We start from the raw sequence: 18,934 nt of genomic DNA on the forward strand, positions 1-18,934 counted from the left end.
AAGGGTATCTATTGTTCGTGATAGAGTACCAGAGATGTCGAGAGTCAGCGTCGCGCGGGAGAGCGAAGGTGTCAACTTTGTGGTCGGTGTCGATGACCAAGCACGACCGGTGATTGCCGACTGGCTCCCTTTGTTACTGTATGGGTCCATATGGATGTATGCAATGACTAGCCTCTCTTGACCATTTCCGAGTATGCCGGTACTTCACCGTTTCCTTCTCATACGGATCACCATGGAATGCTATCTATCCAAAAAATCAATCCTCAGACCCCTGTCAAGTGGCTACATTGCCTGCCTGGCAAGTAACGGCCATACTACACTACTGCCCGACGTGCGGTGCGATGCTCTGCCAGAAGCTACTCCACAATCAACTTCCAGGTTCATCTCAAGTTGGGTATTAACGTACCTGCACCGTTTAAGGACGAGGTTGTCGGTAGTGGCAGCATGCACGTCGGGAGCGCCATCTTCTGTCGCGCCAAATATCATCTCGACAGGCTCCTCTTCGGTCCATGGTGCCCAGGCGGGCGTGATGTCCTCTGCGACCTTTATATTCGGATCCTTCGCAAGCGCGAAGTTGGTGAAGATGGAAGCGAAGGCGTTTTCGAACTCATCGTTGTCGTAGGTCTTGGGAAAAAGGTTGGAGAAGTCGGGAAAGTAGTAGCCAATGTCGAAAGCATGGAGGGCGGGATCGACGGCAAATTGGGCCTGTAAATGCGTGAGTACGGCGTCTGTAACGGCAGCGAAGACACGGACCCGATACGGCTTGTCATACGCACGCAGTATGTTGTACGTCGGGCAGATAAAGGTGATATCAGCGTACATTAGTTGCGCTTGGTCGATGGGATCGACGTCGGCGTAGAGGGATATGGCGCGTTCAATGTCCTCGTCCGTAGTCTTGGGGTATGTATTGCGCAGCCAGAAGGGGATGTCAAAGATTTCGTTGGACTGCCGGAATACAGTCATAAACATCTCGCCTTCGTTGGCGATGGTCACTGCCATTAGATACTTCTGAAAGGCAGGATCAGAGCGATATGTTGGGGGTCTTCGAAGTAACAGTTACCCCGTTGACCCGGCCTTCAGCAACAGCTTGACTGGGAGCCTCTCGAACGAAGGTGCGGTCGATGACAGGAGCGCATGGATGCGTGTTGCTGAAGGCCAAAACACACATGTCCAGGTTCAGCATCTGTAGCACAGTAACGTCGATTTTTCGTAGGCAGTCCAAGTTTCTGCATCTGTTGAAACCCCTTAGCAAGGCGAATAGAAGAGATAGATGCACGACCTACCCAGTTTGCTTCATAACCTCGTCGTAGATGGCCTACTTAGCCGTGAGTGATGGTTGTGAGGAAAGGGGAGGTTGCCGACCTCGGATACATCGTCGTCAACATGATACTCCGGAGGATGAAAGCTCGAGCTGATGATGGCAGTATCGAAGAGCGCAGGGCTTGTCATCCCGCCGTTGGCGACGACGTGATGATATACTGAGCCTCCGCCGGACGACTCGCCCCAGATAGTCACATCGGAGGGATTAGACCGTATTTGCACCAGGATATATCAGCAGATTCTGTACCGACTGCCCATTGAAAGCAATGGCATTTGCATGCAAAACCCGTCGATATATCTCGGTGCAAATACGGTCTATTGCCGCCGAATTTATGGATCTAAAGAAGGACGTCATAAAATGATGGCATCGTAGGTAGAGAGAAACTGACGTTGTCTTGTACCCACTGTAGAGCAAATTGTTGGTCCACTGATGCAGCAGTCAGACTACCAGGACGACATGAACCAATGCCAACCACTCACGAAGACCAGCATTTGCAGCGCCCGCGTCATGCACTTCCTTGCCCGGAAGGAACCCAAACATGCCCAGTCGGTATTGCGGAACGACCACGACAAGCCCTCCATTCGCGCGCTTCAGAGGATATTTGCCGTCATAGCCATCGTTGCCGTGATATCCAATCGCACTGCCGCTGAAGTAGCCGCCGCCGTGGAACCAGACCAGGACAGGCTTAGGCTCGCGAGCCTGCGCCTCAAAATCGCCGGAAGTATAGACGCTAAGGAATATAAGCCGAACTCAGTGAGTGATGCAAGAGGGAAGTGGCAACTTACTTGAGAAACAAGCAGTCTTCGTCGGCCGGCGCGGTGGTAAATGCGGTGTGCATATCGGTTGCACTAGCACAATCGAAGTTCAGCGTACATGCAGAGACGAACCGTTATGGACTTGCTGGAGTAGGTCCACCTTCTCCGCCGTTTTCTTGCCCCTTGCGAAAGAGGGAGCGGTTTTCGCATTCCCCCAAGAGCCTTGCAGACATATGCGTGTCGGCTCGGTCGCCTTCAGTACTCCCTCTTGGTGCAGAGGAGGTTGCGGGGGCCGCCAGCGATTTTCGCCAGTAGGGGGCGCAGCATAGCGTACACCAAGGAACCGGGTGACGTTGCTCACAGGGTCGAAGGCGCCCTCGTAAGTTGCATAACCGAGGTCAATGATGGGGCCAGGGATACTGGTGGCGTTGAATATGGGTTGGAAGAATGGAAGGAGAAAGGTGAGCGAGTCCTTGAATTGGGAGAGCATTTGGCGGGAGTGAAGGGAGGTGAGCCTACGTCCGAGCTGGCCTTGTCTTATGAGCGCGCCGGGAGCGTGGTCGGATGACGAGCTATGACTGGAGGGTTAGTACCCTCGACTCAGCGTCATACCGGTACACGCACCGTTTTGTTACCTTTTCTGGCGATAATCTTGCGTTCATTTCGGAGGTCCTCACGTGGATGTTGTGGGTCCACTCGCTCAATCAGAGTAACCTCGTTCATTGCTCGCACAGAAGCGGTAAGCGAGAGGGGCAGCCAGACTTGAAGGTGAAGATGAAAGTGCGATAGTGAGAGTGGGATGACAGAGAACAAGGGAAGCAAAGTATAACGACGCGAGTCCCATCATCTAAGGCATGCCTTGACCTACTGCCCTACATGAAGCGCGACTGTCTGCCAGAAACTGCATCCCAGTCAGATCTATTAAAGTCATTCCTGGAGCCCTACTCACTTGCATCGCTCCAAAACACGGCCATCGGTCCTGGCCATGCGCACTTCGGGGGTGCCATCCTCCGTCTTGTTATAGACCATCTCGAAGGGAGCTTCGTCACTCCAAGGCGCCCACGCCGGCGTCACATCCTCCGCAACCTTGCGGTTCGGGTCCTTGTACAGCGCAAAGTTGGTGAAAGCGGATGCGAAGGCGGTCTCGAAATCGGCGTTGTGGTAGAGTTTGGGGAACAGGTTGGCCATGTCGGGGAAATAGTAGGGCGCGTCGAATCCGTGGAGGGCGTTTTCGACGGCGAATTGGGCCTGGAATGCTGTCGGTGAGGATGTTAAGTTGAAAGCAATGTATGGGACATTACTCGATAGGGCTCGTCGAAAGCGCGCATGAGGCGATAGGTCGGGCAGACGAACACGACGTCGGCGTAAATCGCGCTCGCTTGTTCGACCGGGGGAAGGTCTGCGTAGAGGTCCATGGCTTGAGCAATTTCTTCGTCTGCGAGCCTGGGCCATGCATTGCGAATGTAGAAGGAGGTATCAAGGGTATCGTCTGGTTTGAATACGTCGACGAACATGAACCCTTCGTTGGCGTTCGTCACCGTGAGGAGATGGGCCTACGGATGACCGGTGAGCAGGGCGATGGATTGCACACGCAAACACCGTGACGTACTCCCTGTATCCGACCGCGTGCGATAGCTAGACCAGGTGCCTCTCGGATGAAGCTGCCGTCGATGACCGGCGTGAAGGTGTAGGTACCGGCAAAGGCCGAGACGCCCATGTCAGCGTTGAGGCGCTGGAGCTTGAGCGTGTCGATCTTCCGAAGGCAATCTAGGTTGCTACATCTGAAAGGACAACATGAGCGGATGTTGGGAACCGATGCCAGCACAAACAAAAACGTCGCTCACCCCGTCTGCTTCAGGACTTCCTCGTAGATGGCCTGCCGAGGTCGGAGACGGGGGTCAGTAGCTATGCACGGCGGCAAGGATGTGATGCATACCTCGGGCACATCATCGTCGACATCGTACTGTTGTGGCAGGAAACTCGAGCTTGTGATCGCGGTATTGAAGAGCGGAGGGGTAGTGTTCCCACCGTTGGCGACGATATGCTGGTAGACGGAGCCGGCACCAGCAGAAACTCCCCAGATGGTGACATCGGAAGGATTACCGCCGAACTTGTGGATCTGGAGGATGCTCAGAAGGAGTGTCAACGATCGATGAAAGGATGCTGACGTGTTCTTGTACCCATTGCAAGGCAAATTGCTGATCCACTATCGCGAAGGGGTTAGAAGACGATCGGGGTGAAGGGAAAACACTCACATAGTCCCGCATTCGCGGCCCCTGCATCTCGCACCTCCTTCCCGGCAAGGAAGCCGTACATTCCGAGGCGGTATTGCACGACAACCACGACGAGGCCGCCCCTTGCACGCACGAGTGGGTATTTGCCGTCATACTTATCGTCTCCAAAGAAGCCGGTGGCACTTCCACCCGCGTAACCTCCTCCATGAAACCAGACAAGAACGGGTTGGGTTTGGGATGATGACGAGAGGTCTCCAGGGGTGTAGACACTGGAGAGTAGGATCAGTGACGCCGTTCAATGCGTGGATCAAAGGAGGGGTACTTGAGAAGAAGACAATCCTCGTCGGCTAGAGAGGGTTTCGACATGTCCTGTGGGCAGATACCGTGCAATGGGCATGCGCTGAGGAAAGTATATGAGCGGAGTAGATGATCGGATTGCGGCCAACGTACTCGAGCAAGGTCGCTTTCTCGACCGTCCTCTCGCCTCTCATGAAAGCGGGAGCGGACTTTGCATGCCCGTAGAACCCAGCTTGTGGACACATGGGAGGCTGACTGGCGGCCTGCCGCAATCCATCTTCATGAGAAGGGGGGTGAGGAGGCCGCCAGCGGAGATTGCCTATCGGAGGAGCGGCGTAGCGAACTCCGAGAAACTCGGTGATGTTGAACGTGCTGTCGAAGGCGCCTTCGTACGTGGCGTACCCAAGATCAACGGTGGGCCCAGGAGAAACACTGGTGAAGTTGAAGATGGGTTGGAAGGCAGGAAGGAGGAAAGCGAAGGAATCCTTCAGCTGGGGAAACATGGCGAGGAGTGAGCAGGCGCTGAGTCTCTGCGCCAAAGTCGGAGGCTTAAATACATATTGGGTACGCGGTGAGGGCGAAAACTGGCGCAGGGCCGAGTAGAATGTTTAGCGACGGATCATGGATCTGCGTGGTCGTTGGCCTGTGTAACGGTCGATTTCCTATGAACAATGAATGCGAGATGCCTTGCGGAGTCTCACGCCCATCCGTGAAGCCGTAGACGCATGGTAGATGGAAGATTAGCTTATAAACTTCGGTAGAGAAAATGAACGCTCGAAGTCGGCTCGAATTGTCAGCCCTTCACGTATGCTGGTGGCTGACTCGGGCGTCAAACGGCGCTCTACTCCAGCCGTTGCTCAGATTCGTTGCTCGTCACTTTAGAAACTGTTGAGTAGTTTTGAGTGAGCGCGAGAAAGAGATGCGACTGTTTCCTATGGGGAGCAGACATCTCAGAAGACTCTGGTCAGGGTGCGAGGGTGTGGGTCCTGCCTGATTTGGGTTGTGATGAGATCATCCGTGGTGGGTGCCAAACGGGGATGACGCATGGAAGCTTGGTTGCCGCCACAGGGCTGACTGGCGGCAGCCACCTCTCACCCAGCCAGCATGGAGCAGGAGCCCGGGGACGACTACATACGGCGCACGGCCGCCTTCATACGCACACACGAGCGCCGCCTCGCAGAGTCGCCCTTCTTCCGCCGCCCCCGCCGCCGCACCGTCGACGCCCCGCCCTCGTCCTCCCTCATCAACCCCCTCACATGGTTTGCCGCCGCCCCAGACCCCGCCGCCCCGGCCCCGCTCGTGCTTGCGATCGACATCCACCACCTCTTCTACGTCCTCATGCGCATCGAGGGGATTGGTATCGACGTCGGGAACCTCGACGTCGCGGTCGATAACCCCTCCCGGCCGATGAACTACATCAACCTCTTCCCCGACGCCGACAAGTCGGACACGCTGTCCCTTGCCTCCTTCCGCTCGTCCCTATCCGCCATGTCCGGTCTGTCTCTCGGCCCGGGGTGGTGGGGGCGCGCAGAGCCGCCGAGCATCGACGCGGAGCTCAAGTACCTCTACAGCTGCTTCACCAAGCTCCCCGCGCTCTCCATCACCCCACCCAGCCGCAAGGTCATCGCGGAGCTGGCGAATGAACCACCGAATACGAATGCCATACCCCTCGACGCATTCAAGAATTTGTATTCCCTCGAATGCACGGATGTCGATCCGCGCTCGCTGCTGGGGTGGGACAGATTGGCGGAGAGCCTGCGCAGTCTGAAAATCAGGAAGAGTGGGTTGGAGGATGCGTCTGACGTCTTCATCGGCGCGGTCATCGACGACCAGGCGCGGCGCGAGGGGAGTACCAGCCGCAAGCGACACCGGCGCATACCCCGCGGCCCGTCGCGGCAGCCGTCGTTTGCGACGAAGCTGCCGGAGTCCGTCCCGGAGGCGGCGGAAGAGGAGGAAGGGGATGTGCCACACTCTTCGTCGCCGGAGCCGCAGCTGTCATCGCTCAAGTGGGCGTTCTTGAAGCACCTCTGCCTGGCGGAGAACAACCTCACTTTCTTCCCTGCCGATTCACTTCCGCATTTAACATCCCTCACACACCTCGACCTCTCGTCCAATCTGCTAGTACAGATACCCACTGGCCTTGGCGCGCTCTACAACCTGGTCTCACTCAATCTGGCGGATAACATGATTGACTCGGTCCTGCATATCTACCAGAATCTGGGCCAGGTCCTCTACCTTAATCTCTCCCGGAATAGGCTAGAGTCGCTATGCGGACTCGAGCGTCTGCCCGCGCTGGAACGCGTCGACCTGCGGGAGAACCTGCTCGAGGAAAGCGCAGAGGTCGGTCGACTGGTGCCGCTGCCCCACATCAAGGACATCGCCATCGAGGGCAACCCGTTTACGGAGTACGAGGAGAACTACCGGACGGCGTGCTTCGACCTTTTCTGGAAGGAGGGGAAGACGATAACGCTGGATGGGACTCCTCCCTCTTTCGTCGAGCGGCGAAACCTGACGACCTCGCCGGCGAAGCAGATGACCTCGTCGAGGTCAGCGCCAGTGGCTTCCTCGCCGCCTGTGGTGACAGTCGCTTCACCCGTACTGAATGGCGTATCATCGCCGTCGGGGTCAAGCCAGCAGTCGCCGCAGTTGCAAGCCGTGGCGGGTCGCGCGCGGAAGAAGAGGCCGAAGCGGATCGTGGATCTGGAAGGGGAGAGGAGCAGCGATGCGGAGAGCGCGCGGGGTCAGTCGCACTCGCGGACAAAGTCGGAGGTGGCAGATACGCAAAGCGACGTGGAGCCCCGCGGCAAGGCACCTTCGCCGGTACGACCCCAGCCGCGCACTCGACATTCGAGACACCAGACGGAGGTGGTGGGAGTGTGGGACGAGGAGAGGGCGGCGGAGCCTAGGGTGGTGGAGTCGAAGTCGAGGAAGCGCGGGACGCAGACGTTGACGGGGCGGTCAGCAGCTCGGCGGGCGCGGGCGAGTGCGTCCGTCTTTGAGCCGCCGACGCAGGACGGGGGCGAGGATGCGGCGGCGGAAGGGGAGGATCTGAATGGGGAAGCGTACCGGCGGAAGATAGAGGCGCTGAAGCAGGATATGGGCGATGGATGGCTGAAGGCGTTCAGCCAGAGCCAGGCAGTGTCTTGAGGGATCAGTAACTTAGGATACCCCCACTAGTCTACCACGATATGCGACTTGCTGGATTTTGGATCCGGGCGATAGGGTGTGACCGAGTCCGGGGCGTGCTGTCACGGGTTGTTGACCGCTGATTTTGTTTGGCGTTCACTCTGAGCGTCGCTCTCTTCTCCACTCTCGCTCGCCGCGGTCTCCCGCCGTCCCGTCGCTCTTTTAGCCTTCTACCTCCATATTCAAAGCCATGGGTGCCAATCTTTCAAAGGCGTTGGGTGCGTTGCCACCGTTGAGCGCGTCAGCCCGAAGCTCACCGTCGTCGTCGCAGGCAAGCTGTTCGGGAACAAGGAGATGCGTCTACTCATGCTCGGCCTCGACGCTGCCGGAAAGACGAGTACGTGCCAGCGCACAGCCCGCAGCGTCTGCTCACCTCGCCCCAGCCATTCTCTACAAGCTCAAGCTCAATCAGTCGGTCACAACCATCCCGACTGGTGCGTTGTCCACTCCCTGCCCCGTTTCCCGCCCCGCTGACGCGTCCCAGTCGGATTCAATGTCGAGACCGTCACCTACAAGAATGTCAAGTTTAACGTCTGGGACGTTGGCGGCCAGGACAAGATCAGGCCGCTCTGGCGACACTACTACACGGGCACCCAGGGCCTCGTCTTCGTCGTCGACAGCCAAGACCGTGATCGTGTGGACGAAGCGAAGCAGGAGCTGCATAGGATATTGAGCGACAGGGAGATGAAGGACTGCCTTTTGCTCGTCTTTGCGAACAAGCAGGATCTGCCGGGCGGTGCGTGTCTCCTTTCCACGGTGCCTGGTCTCTATCTCACGCGCGCGCTCCAGCCATGTCCCCGGCAGAGGTGACAGAGAAGCTCGGGTTGCACCGAATGCGGGACCGGTCGTGGTACGTCCACCCGAGGTACGTCCGTTCGCGCGTCCGGGCCCTTCGCTAGCTCACGTTCGCCTGCAGTTGCGCTACTACCGGCGAGGGTCTCTTCGAGGGTCTCCAATGGCTGTCGCAGAACGTCAAGAAGCGCCAGCCATAAATGCCTCCCCTTCCCCTCTCGGACCGTCACTTTGTTCTGGATCTAGAGCTGCATCTGAATACCCTTACTCTTGAGTACCCATTATGCCTCACACGAGCCTGGCGACGCATGGTGCCGCGGGCAGATCGCTTCGGCGTTCCCCGTGGTATGTTCACGTTTTCTTATCCATCCTTTCCCCGTTGTTGTCCATCTGTTTTCCATGTCCCCCGCCCTCCGCTACCCGTCGGACTCTTCAGTGGTCGGTAGCGTTATACCTTACTGACACGTTACCCGTAATTGCGTCGGCATCCACCTCACGTACATAATGCCTGTCGACGCCTTTCTTTCGCACATGTCCGACGTGAAGTGGGGGATATCACAAGCAAGCCGGGTATGAACACGCCATGTAGCTAGTACTAGTGGACAACGACTATCTATATGTACACAGATCCGCAGGGAGACAACAGACAGACAATCAATCACAAGCGCAACAGTGGAACGAAACAAGCGGGGGCGTAATTACAGGCCATAAGATCTGGACAAACATCGTCGTTAGAACACGTCCTGGGAGTGAGGGCACTCCGCTGAGGTGTGTCCATGGCCTTCGCAGTCCTCGCAGAACAAGTCGGTGGAAGCGGTGGAGGCGCGCGAGCTCCGTCCGCTGTCTTCCTTCAGAAGGTCGCAGCTGAAGATGTCGTGGCCAGGGCGTTCGCAGATCTCGCAAACCTGCTGCGCCGGCTCCGACACGGTGGAAGCGGTCGATGGCGGGCGGTCGCTTGTTTTCTTCTTCTGCCGCGCGAGCTTGTTGTTAAGACGCTCAATCTCTTGCTCGAGTTCGTCCTCACGGTATATCTGCAAAGGTGAGAGCGAGCCAAGCAAAACAGATGCAAGCTTACCTTCGATTCAATCAGGCTCTCCAGCTCGCCAATTTCCTTGTTCAGCTGCAAACACAGTAAGTCAAGGGAAGGTTTACTTAGGGTATGGCTCACATCATGTATGGCTCTCGTGTTTTTCATCTCTGCATCGGTCGCGCGCTTGCGCAACTGGTCCATCTCGATCCCGAACTTCGTCTTCTGCTCGCGTAGGGCCTTCTGCAATGCGGCAACGTCCTGTAGCGAGGGGCTGAGCGGCGTCTCATCCATGTTGACGCTCTTGTCGAGGTTGTCTTCGAGAATGGCGACTTCCTGCGAAGCAAGTCAGAAAATAGGCCACACCAGAAGAAAGACGCGATCAACCTGGCGCAATTGTTCGATCTCAGATGTGAGAAGCTGGTTCTCAGACTCAAGCGCGCGCTGGCGCTGGGCAGCGGCAGCACCTTCCTTCTGCAACTCTTGCACGATGTGTCTAGGATGTTGTCAGTCTGAGCCTCATAGCGAGCAGTGCAAACATACTTGAGGCCAGTGATCTCCTCCCTGGCATTGCTAGACTCGCCCTTCGAGGACTTGGCAGAGGACTCTTGCACACCGTTGTTGATCGCGGTGTCGCGGTTGGCCTTCTTCTTGACGCTTTCTAGCTCTGCGGTGCGATCTTCGAGCGTCTGCCGCAAGTCGGACACCTGGCGTTGAAGGTCTTCGACGGTCTCCTGGAGCTGGGGGTGGTGTGAGTGCGGGGAATGTACTGCATCAGGTGAATACATACAGTAGTGTTCTCCGTCGTAAGGCTCGTAACCATGTCTTCAAGACCTTCGTCGGAGGCTTGGTTGTTGGCTTTGGCTTCCTCTAGTAGGCCCTTGAGACGTGTGACCTCGTCTTGGAGCTTCTGCTGGTCGGCGATGCTACCACCACTTCGGGAGGCCATCAATGAGTTACCGCTGGCAACAAGGGCGTCGACATTCTGTAGGCCAGTGTCAGGAGCAAATCTGTTAGCTGAGGCAAAATGACGAACAGCAAGTTCAGCTCTCAAGCCCTCGACCTCGGCCCGCGCATTCTCCAATGCGACCGTGCTCTCCCTGAACGCCTCCTCCACTTCCTCCAACCTCCTCCTCGCCGCCTCCTCCGCCTTCATCATCTGCTCTACCTCCTTTCGGCCCTCGCTCAGCTCTATCCGCATCGCCTCCTCCTTCTCCCTGATCTTCCGCATCTTCTCCCGAATCGTTTCCTCGTCGCGCTCCGCGGCCGCGCGCGCATCTTCCAGCGCGTCCTCGCCGGCCGCGATCTTCTGCTGCAGATGCGCGACCTGCTCGCGGAGGGCTTCGTTGTCAATTTCGGCCGCGGTGGTTGCGGGTCCGTGAGATTTGGCAAGCGAGGGAGACGTGCTGCGGCGGAGGGCGGCTTCAAGGGAGGAAATCTTGTTCTCGAGCTCATAGCGCTCGGTGTCCATGGCGCTAAGGCGTTCTTCGTAGAGCGCGATGGTTTCCTGAATGAAGTTAGTCACAAGAGATCTCTGACATGCAAGAGGAGGCGACTTACCTGTCCAGCCTGCCGCAACTCGTCAACCTGGGCGGACAGCTCTCGGCGCTCATCCTGGAGCTCGATCTGCGTACGCTTGAGACGCGCATCGAGCGCCGCGATTTCGGCGTTCTTGGCTTGAATGGTCGCGTCGTTCTCGCTGGCCACACCTTCCTTCTCCTTCACCGCGTCTTTGAGCGTTGCGACAAGACTTTCCATCTCCTCCATTTGTGCCTTGAGGGACGAGATTGTGCTCTCTGAGGAATTCTTTTGGCTTTCGAGCTGCCGCACGACATCCTGGTGCTCGCGGGCGTGCTTCTCGGCCAGGGAGGTTTGCTCGGAGAGGGAGCGCTTCGCCTCGCTGAGGTCGCCAGAGAGGTCAGCGATGCGAGCGGCCGACTCGGTGAGCTCTTCCTGTAAGGACTTGACGCGGGAAGCCGAGGCTTCAGTGTCCTGAGATGCGGTCCGCAAGCGTTCGTTCTCGTATTCCAGAGCGACGATGCGCGCTTGCAGACGTTCAACTTCTTCGTTCATCACAGAGGAGTGTGCAGAGGCTGATGAGTCTGGCCGGGGCGAGGGAGATGGTGTGTGGCGATCGGTAGACAGCAAGGCAGCCATCTTGTCTTGCAGAGCACGGCCATTTCGCAGAAGACCTGACGTTGAGTTATCGTTGAGGGACACGGAGCGGGTCGAGGAACTCGGTGAAGCTGGAGGAGGCATCGCGATGGCGCTGGGTAGCCGAGGTCGAGGTGCAGTCATTGTACGGCCCTTGGAAGAAGGCGAAGCAGGGATTCCGCGACCTGGCAATCCAGGTTTTGGCGTCGCGAAAGGAGACCCAGGAGGTCGTGTAGGGGAGGATGTACGCGACTTCTGGGAGGGAGAAGCAAGGCGAGCAGGGCTACCTAGCTCGCGAGGGGGACTGAGGGCTGAGCCAGCATCTGACTTGCGGGAGCTGAGTTGCTGGGCGGTCATCGATGCGTACTTTGATGCGCGGGAGCCCTCCGTGACCTTTGGCGTGGCGAGGGATGGTCGAGCGGCGGACTTGGGGAGGGTTGGGACGCGCGGGCGGGTTCCAGGGGTAGTACCTGGGGTGACACGACCCGCGCTGGGAGTGATGCGACCGCGACCGGCGGGGGTGGGCGTGGCATAGGACATGGACATGGCATGAGTGGAGGAGGGAGTAACACGCCCAGAGAAGGATGGCGTCTGGCGACCGCTGTAGGAAGAGGCGACAGATGAAGGGCGGTTGGTTGTGGGCTGTGAGAGTTTGGCGGTAGAGACGAAGACGCCACAGTTCGGAGGGCATACAAAGTAGCGTTTGCTGGGAAAAGGTGAGCGCTGTGGTGTGGAAGTATGTGGGCGCATACCCATTGACGCTGCCGTCGTTCTTGCCCTTGCCGTAGAAGCCTCCGCCGAGCTCGACACCCGCCCATAGTCCAGGCTTTCCATCAATCTCGCCGATGTACTGCAGAGTGCCCTCATAACCCAAAGATGCTATTCTGGGAAGGGTCAGCGGGGGTGGGGAGGGGAGCAACGGGGAAGTACCTGACGGTGTCGCCTACTTCAAAGGAGCGACTGCCCGCACGACTGTGGCTGCGCGTAAATACGTCAGAGGTGCGGCTCTTTGGGCGCGAGGTGGGCGTCTTTGAGCGTTGGACTGGCTGGGATGCGGAGACGGAGGAGACAGAGGACGCGACCGAGGATGGACGCGGCGGACCGCCTGTTGTAACGTCAGCAGGGCGCGCAGGGGGTAGCAGAGGGAGACGGACGGTGCTGGGCCGGGTTGTTGGCCTTGATGGCGTCGGCCAGGCTGCGACTGACATAGTCCGCGTCGGCGGTGGGCGTGTGCGTCGCGTACGGGCCCGCGTTCGTCGATGCCGAGCGCGATCTTGTGCCCGGCGTCGGGATGCCGGAGCCCCTGCCTGGGGTGGGGATCGCAGAGAGGCGCGGACGTCCTGGGGTGGCCATTGTCGAGTTCAGCGGCGACGTTCACGGCGAGCGTTGGACTCGCCTGCTCACGTGCACCACGCGACCGCGCCGTCGCCCCGCCACAGATCGGCAATCGCCGAAATCCTTCACCGTCCGGCCTCATCGCCTGAAAATTTCGAGCTCATCGTCCCCGGCGACCAGCACACCCGCACACCATGTCGCGCTTCTTCAGACAGGCAGGAGACTCAGACTCCGACACCGAGTCGTCCGAGGATGAGCTCATGTCCTCCGACGAGGAGGCACCCGCCGCGAAGCCAGCGGCTAAGCCAGCCATGTCCCGCTTCCTCAAGGGCGCCGCATCCGATTCCTCATCATCCAGCGACTCCGACTCTGACTCGGACGAAGACGACGACAGCGATGCGCCCAAGAAGGGGAAGGGGATGAACGCCTTCGCCAAATCCGACTCTGAGGATTCCGACGAAGAGTCCGATGACGAACACAAGGGCAAGATCCTCAGCGCAGCCGAGAAACGCTTACTCGAGATGGAGGCCACCGGAAAGACGATGGAGAACGCGCTCAAGATCAACGACTGGGTCGCGATATCGAATGGTGCGCCCCCCGTCGATCCTATCCATCAGTACTGATCACAGCTTCAGAGTTCGACAAACTCGTCCGTCTCGTCCAGCGTCAGAGCAATGTCGCCGAGCCCATCCCCTCCTTCTACATCCGCACCCTTGTCGAGCTCGAGGGCAACCTCAACAAGGCCCTGGCGAAGGAGAAGGAGGCCAAGAAGAAAATGAACGCGACCAACGCCCGCGCTTTGACTGCTATGAAGCAGAAGGTCCGCAAAGCTATCAAGGAGCAGGAGGATGCGGTCAAGCGATACCAGGCGGTACGTATCGTGCTTCCCATATACGCCATAGCTCATGTTGCGTAGGACCCCGAGGCCTTCGAAGCCGAATACCAGGCGCACATCGCGCGCGACACCGCTCCCCCTACCGCTCCCCGCCCTGCACGCGCGGCCAATAAGGCTGCTGCTGCTGCTGACGATGAAGAAGATGATGGCTTTACCGAAGTCGGCAAGGGTGGCAAGGGCATGCAGTTCTCCCCGGAGACGATCTTCAAAAACCTGCAAGCCATTCAGGAGGCAAGAGGTAAAAAGGTTTGTGTATCATGCTATTTTTCGAGTACGCCTGCTAATCATCTTGTAGAACACCGATCGCGCCGAGCAGATCAGAATCTTGGAAAAGCTGCTCGAAGTCGCCGTCACCACATACCAGCGCATTCGCATTCTCCTCGTCCTCATCTCCGCCCGCCTTGACTACAACTCCTCTGTCAGCAACTACATGCCTACGGAGCTATGGGCCGCTGCGCAGAAGGAAGTCGACCAGCTCATCTCCATCGTCGCGTCCCAGCCGGCGTACTCTGTGCAGGAGATCACCGAGGACTACGACGACATGGCCGAGCGCACGCCCGAGACGGAGAAGGACGGTATTGTTCGCATTCGCGGTAGTGTCATCAGCTTCGTCGACCGATTGGACGACGAGTTCACGAAGGGGCTGCAAAACATTGACCCGCATGGTACGGAGTATGTCGAGCGGTTAAAGGACGAGAAGGTTCTCTACAGCACTATCTGCCGCGCGGAGGCCTTCTATGAGGCTTCTAAGCAGGACGACCCGCTCGGTCGCGTTATCATGCGGCGGTTGGAGCACATCTACTCCAAGGTCAGTGTTCTCTATCTTCTCTATTCTCAACATCTCATTTTTTTCAGCCCGACCCTGTTGTGTCCGCGCTTGAGGCTGCCGCCGAGTCATCCGATGTCAAGCCCAAGATCACCGTCTCATCAGCTGGCTCAATATCCGCTCTGATACACGCGCTCTGTGTTCACTTGTACAAGTCTGGCAACTCTCTCTTGCGTACGCGCGCCATGCTCTCCCACATCTACCACTACGCCCTCCACAACGACTTCTACACTGCACGCGACATGCTTCTCATGTCTCATTTGCAAGAGTCGATCCATTCCGCCGACATTGCCACGCAGATCTTGTACAACCGCACTGTTGTTCAGCTTGGTCTTTGCGCCTTCCGCTCAGGTCTCATCAAGGAGGCGCAGTCGACATTGCAAGACATCTTCACGACGCAGCGCGTCAAGGAGCTGCTTGCGCAGGGTGTGCATCAGCAGCGCTACCAGACGCTTACGCCCGAGCAAGAGAAGGCGGAGAAGCAGCGTCAACTACCCTTCCACATGCACATCAACACGGAGCTGCTGGAGGCCGCGTTCTTGGTTTCCAGCATGCTCGTCGAGATTCCCTTGTTGGCGAGCATTGACTCAGACGAGCTCAAGCGCAAGGCGATCTCGAAGCCATTCCGCCGCTTGCTCGACTTTGCCGACCGCCAAGTGTTCACTGGCCCACCGGAGAGCACGCGCGACCATATCATGCAGGCGAGCAAGGCGCTCCAGGACGGCGACTGGGAGAAGTGCCGCGACCTCATCCAAAGCATCAAGATCTGGGCGTTGATGCCCGGCGCGCCGGCCGTCATGGAGATGCTCGCGCAGAGGATACAAGAGCAGGGTCTGCGCACCTACCTCTTCACCTACGCGCCACACTACAGCACGCTCTCCTTGTCGCTCCTCGCCAAGACCTTCTCGCTCCCGTTGCGGACGGTTACCTCGACGGTGTCGAAGATGATCTGGAACGAGGAGCTCTCGGCGTCGCTCGACCAGTCTGGCGGCGTCGTCGTGTTCCACCGGATCGAGCTCTCGCGTACGCAGCAGCTTGCGCAGACGCTGTCGGACAAGCTCGGCAACATGGTCGACCAGAATGAGAAGACGCTCGACACCAAGCTCGGCGGTGGCGCGGGCTGGGGCGACCGCGGGGACGGCGCGAAGGGCGAGAAGCGTGGCGAGCAGGCGCAGGGCGAGAGGCGCGGGCGGGGCGAGCGGACACGCGGGGGTGCGAGAGGAGGTGCGCGGGGCGGTCGCGGTCGGTTCGCGCAGGGCTTGGGCAACCAGATGGGTGGCGGGCAGAGGAATGCGTAGTCTACCGTTTTTCGCACACTTGTATCGTACTAGCACTGTTGTTGTTGTCACTGTATTTTATTCGCGATGCTCGAGCAGTGCTGCGATTGGATTGATGTCTATACATTGTGGCGAATGAGGTACATTTACTCGCTGCTTGAGCCACTCGAGTCGTCTGAGCTGCTGTCTCCTGAGCCGGCGAAGCCCTCGTCTTCGTCGTCGGACACTGCGGTCCAGTCGGAAACATCAAGCTTCTCGTTTTTGATGGTTTCTGATCAAGATCAGCAATTGTACGGTATGCTATAGGGACGTGGACCGACCAGCTGCAGCGACTTCGTAGCCAGCCTGCGTTACACATTTCGAGAGATCAGCTTTTGCGCCGATCTTGGTGTTTTTGCCGAGAATGCATCCTTCTAGCTTAGCACTGTGAAGGAAGGCGACCATAAGAGAAGACGGCCGCATATATAACGGACATTCATACCCATCATCCACCGAACAATGGTCGAGCAGAACGCAGCTAGTGATCTTGGCCATTTTGCCGATCTTGCAGTGCTTTCCGATAGTGCTGCGTTTTATGGTGGCACGCTCGCCGACCTGAGTAGAGGTGCCTAAGGGGTAGGATGTAGAGATTAGGTTTGGGATATTTGGGATGATACAGTATGAGTGACTTACCGATGATTGAGTCTGTCGAAATTTGCGCCTTCGCGTCGATGAGAGAGCGGGCTTTGGGCTCGGTGGGAAGTGACCAGGTGGCTGTCGTTAGACACTGCGCAGTGTGAATCAGCAGATGGTCTCGCATATAAGATCGAGCATTCTACCTGGCGATTAGCCTCGAAGAACGAGTGAATGTTGTTAATTCTCGCGATATATTCTTCGGGGCGTGGGGACTTGTAAAGGACAGCCCCTACACGTAAGCTGGCTGGAGTATCTTGCATATCCGAATCCTCAGTGTCGTCGTCGCCCTGATTTGGGTTGATACGGAGGGTAGAGTGGCTCAGCGCGAGATCTTGGGTGAGCGCACTGGTACTGGGGTGTAGAGCTAGGTGCGAAGAGATGAATACGACGGATAAGATTGTTGGAGAGTCGATATACGCACTTTGGCCCCATTTTCGGCGCTTGGCACGCTGGTATTGGACCTTGCATAGCCAGGGAAGGAAGTCTTCGCGGAAGGACTCAAGTAGCGGTTTCGCAACTAGTGCGTCGAGGACGGAGCGCTTGCAGACGTAGACGTGCGAGTCCGTGAAGGATGCAGAGAGTTTTGTGTGGGGGTATCTAGTCAATTATGAGACACGATCGGTGCGCGGCGCGCGCCACATACCTGTCCAGCAGAGCCATGCGAACCTCCATCTCGTCCGCGTTCTCATCGATCGCGTCGGGGGTGTCGACGTGTAGGAGCGTGCCTGTCGACTCGTCCCACACGATGACGGTGGGTTCGGGGAAGGGACCCCATTCCTCGGGCGTGGTTGACTTGTCCTTTTCGTTCTTCTTCGTACCCGCGAACCAACACGTAGTGGCGATCGCGCCGTCCGCGAGTGCCTCCGTGCGGAACTTGGCAAGCAGGGTAGAAAGGGGAAGTGAAGGCGGGGGGATGAAATCGCATGGTAGGAGGATGAAGTCGGACTGAATGCGGCTGGCGAAGTGACGGAGGACTGTGCCGGTGCCGATGCTACTGTCCTGCGACTCGTCGAAGGTCTGGACATCGATGCGCAGGCCGGTGGAGGAGGAGCTGATGTCGGAGTCAATGTGGTGGGAGATGGCAGTGCGGTGTGCAGTGGGGCAAATAACGAGGACATCTGAGGGGGATGAGGGATGTACTCGAGGAAATTGAGGCGCGCGCAGATATATATGCACCTTGGATGCGCGCTTGCTCTACCCACGCGAGAACGTAGTCAAGGATCGCCTTGTTTGCGACAGGGAGCAGTGCTTTGGGGCAGGACTCATCGCCGTTGTTGCTCGTTAGCGGCGTCAATCTGCGATCGTCGTTGGCTTGAGCGATCGAGTGCACTAGGGTCTGTCGCCCCACTCACTCATTGCCAAAGCCACAAAGGATGACGGCGAGAAACTCCCGGGACACCAGTGAGCGGTCGTCTATGATATCCATGGTGTGATGACGGTCGAATACAAGAGTGTGCTAATTCTAACAATGACTCGTGCGGAATGATCGACGACTGCTACGACGTGCATCCTCCAGCCAGCGCTCTTGCATTGATATGGTTGTCTGTAGGTATCCTCGACCGCGCATTTGACGTGAGCTGTGGTCGTACTTAAAGGATACTATTGTGAGAACTATCAGACATGACACCTGAGAAGAAGAGGGAATCGAACGCACACGCCCGCTACTTCTCAGTGGGACAGATATCTCCTGCCCTTCTTCAACCGACGCTGGAGTATCCTGCGCCCGTTCTTGGTGCGTAGACGGGACAAGAAGCCGTGCCTCCGCTTGCGGACGCGCTGGGACGGCTGGTACTCCGTGCCGAATGTCCGGAAGCGAAGCTGCTGCATGCCCGAGAGAGAGGGCGAGAGCGAGGCAAGCATAGCGGAGGGGGTCGTGGCCACTTGTGGACGGCTCGGGGCGAGGAATGCACGCGCCGAGGAGAGGCTGGTAACGCGCGCAGCGACAGCAGACGCGGCAGGTGCAGCGGGTACAACGTGAGCCGGTGCGGGCAGCGCTGCAGAACGCACGGGCCGCGCAAGCAGGCGGAGGAGGTTGTGCGGGATGCGCGGCATCGAGGCGGTGGCGTCGTCGATGACGGTGTCGAGGAGGACGACGGCGGCGACGGCGGGGAAAAGAGCAGGGAAATGCGGACCGGAGGCGGAGGGAATTGGAGAGCACGT

General features: G+C 58.1%; 8 protein-coding genes across 8 annotated transcripts; 3 read left to right on the forward strand and 5 right to left on the reverse strand.

The window, feature by feature from the left end:
* Positions 1-319: 319 nt before the first annotated feature.
* SCHCODRAFT_02669936 (alpha/beta-hydrolase) lies at positions 320-2,566 on the reverse strand (the record flags this gene model as incomplete). Its single annotated transcript, XM_050346610.1, has 10 exons — positions 320-356; positions 407-705; positions 754-1,008; positions 1,061-1,232; positions 1,284-1,315; positions 1,363-1,497; positions 1,710-1,747; positions 1,801-2,051; positions 2,107-2,169; positions 2,205-2,566. The coding sequence occupies 10 exons, from the start codon at positions 2,564-2,566 to the stop codon at positions 320-322; spliced, it is 1,644 nt and encodes a 547-aa protein (XP_050199395.1).
* A 223-nt stretch (positions 2,567-2,789) lies between these two features.
* SCHCODRAFT_02632992 (alpha/beta-hydrolase) lies at positions 2,790-5,378 on the reverse strand. The gene is made up of 10 exons (XM_050345743.1): positions 4,761-5,378; positions 4,633-4,710; positions 4,332-4,579; positions 4,245-4,282; positions 4,013-4,195; positions 3,921-3,952; positions 3,686-3,857; positions 3,378-3,629; positions 3,026-3,324; positions 2,790-2,977 (listed from the first exon to the last, which is right to left on the reverse strand). The coding sequence occupies exons 1-10, from the start codon at positions 5,108-5,110 to the stop codon at positions 2,941-2,943; spliced, it is 1,689 nt and encodes a 562-aa protein (XP_050199396.1). The 5' UTR covers positions 5,111-5,378; the 3' UTR covers positions 2,790-2,940.
* A 221-nt stretch (positions 5,379-5,599) lies between these two features.
* On the forward strand, positions 5,600-7,823 carry SCHCODRAFT_02632995 (uncharacterized protein). The gene has a single exon (XM_003030326.2). It carries the CDS (start codon positions 5,712-5,714, stop codon positions 7,752-7,754), a length of 2,043 nt encoding a protein of 680 aa, XP_003030372.1. The 5' UTR covers positions 5,600-5,711; the 3' UTR covers positions 7,755-7,823.
* Positions 7,824-7,869: 46 nt separating this feature from the next.
* SCHCODRAFT_02354629 (ARF/SAR superfamily) lies at positions 7,870-9,051 on the forward strand. The gene is made up of 6 exons (XM_003030325.2): positions 7,870-8,011; positions 8,065-8,130; positions 8,177-8,227; positions 8,278-8,529; positions 8,583-8,658; positions 8,710-9,051. Exons 1-6 carry the CDS (start codon positions 7,984-7,986, stop codon positions 8,783-8,785), a joined length of 549 nt encoding a protein of 182 aa, XP_003030371.1. The 5' UTR covers positions 7,870-7,983; the 3' UTR covers positions 8,786-9,051.
* A 2,012-nt stretch (positions 9,052-11,063) lies between these two features.
* Positions 11,064-13,165, reverse strand: SCHCODRAFT_02354681 (uncharacterized protein). The gene is made up of 3 exons (XM_050342457.1): positions 12,697-13,165; positions 12,519-12,650; positions 11,064-12,472 (listed from the first exon to the last, which is right to left on the reverse strand). Exons 1-3 carry the CDS (start codon positions 12,972-12,974, stop codon positions 11,134-11,136), a joined length of 1,749 nt encoding a protein of 582 aa, XP_050199397.1. The 5' UTR covers positions 12,975-13,165; the 3' UTR covers positions 11,064-11,133.
* A 52-nt stretch (positions 13,166-13,217) lies between these two features.
* On the forward strand, positions 13,218-16,371 carry SCHCODRAFT_02584500 (uncharacterized protein). Its single transcript, XM_050343945.1, has 5 exons — positions 13,218-13,689; positions 13,737-13,972; positions 14,018-14,242; positions 14,292-14,804; positions 14,852-16,371. The coding sequence occupies exons 1-5, from the start codon at positions 13,296-13,298 to the stop codon at positions 16,118-16,120; spliced, it is 2,637 nt and encodes an 878-aa protein (XP_050199398.1). The 5' UTR covers positions 13,218-13,295; the 3' UTR covers positions 16,121-16,371.
* Positions 16,231-18,288, reverse strand: SCHCODRAFT_02354705 (uncharacterized protein). Its single transcript, XM_003029916.3, has 9 exons — positions 18,127-18,288; positions 17,951-18,069; positions 17,418-17,892; positions 17,196-17,371; positions 16,918-17,138; positions 16,772-16,865; positions 16,581-16,707; positions 16,420-16,523; positions 16,231-16,370 (listed from the first exon to the last, which is right to left on the reverse strand). The coding sequence occupies exons 1-9, from the start codon at positions 18,198-18,200 to the stop codon at positions 16,246-16,248; spliced, it is 1,515 nt and encodes a 504-aa protein (XP_003029962.1). The 5' UTR covers positions 18,201-18,288; the 3' UTR covers positions 16,231-16,245.
* Positions 18,154-18,883, reverse strand: SCHCODRAFT_02633004 (uncharacterized protein). The gene is made up of 2 exons (XM_050345744.1): positions 18,429-18,883; positions 18,154-18,373 (listed from the first exon to the last, which is right to left on the reverse strand). The coding sequence occupies exon 1, from the start codon at positions 18,824-18,826 to the stop codon at positions 18,443-18,445; it is 384 nt and encodes a 127-aa protein (XP_050199399.1). The 5' UTR covers positions 18,827-18,883; the 3' UTR covers positions 18,154-18,373; positions 18,429-18,442.
* Positions 18,884-18,934: the final 51 nt, after the last annotated feature.

The sequence above is a fragment of the Schizophyllum commune genome (assembly GCF_000143185.2).
Source record: "Schizophyllum commune H4-8 unplaced genomic scaffold SCHCOscaffold_8, whole genome shotgun sequence".
NCBI classification, from domain to species: domain Eukaryota; kingdom Fungi; phylum Basidiomycota; class Agaricomycetes; order Agaricales; family Schizophyllaceae; genus Schizophyllum; species Schizophyllum commune.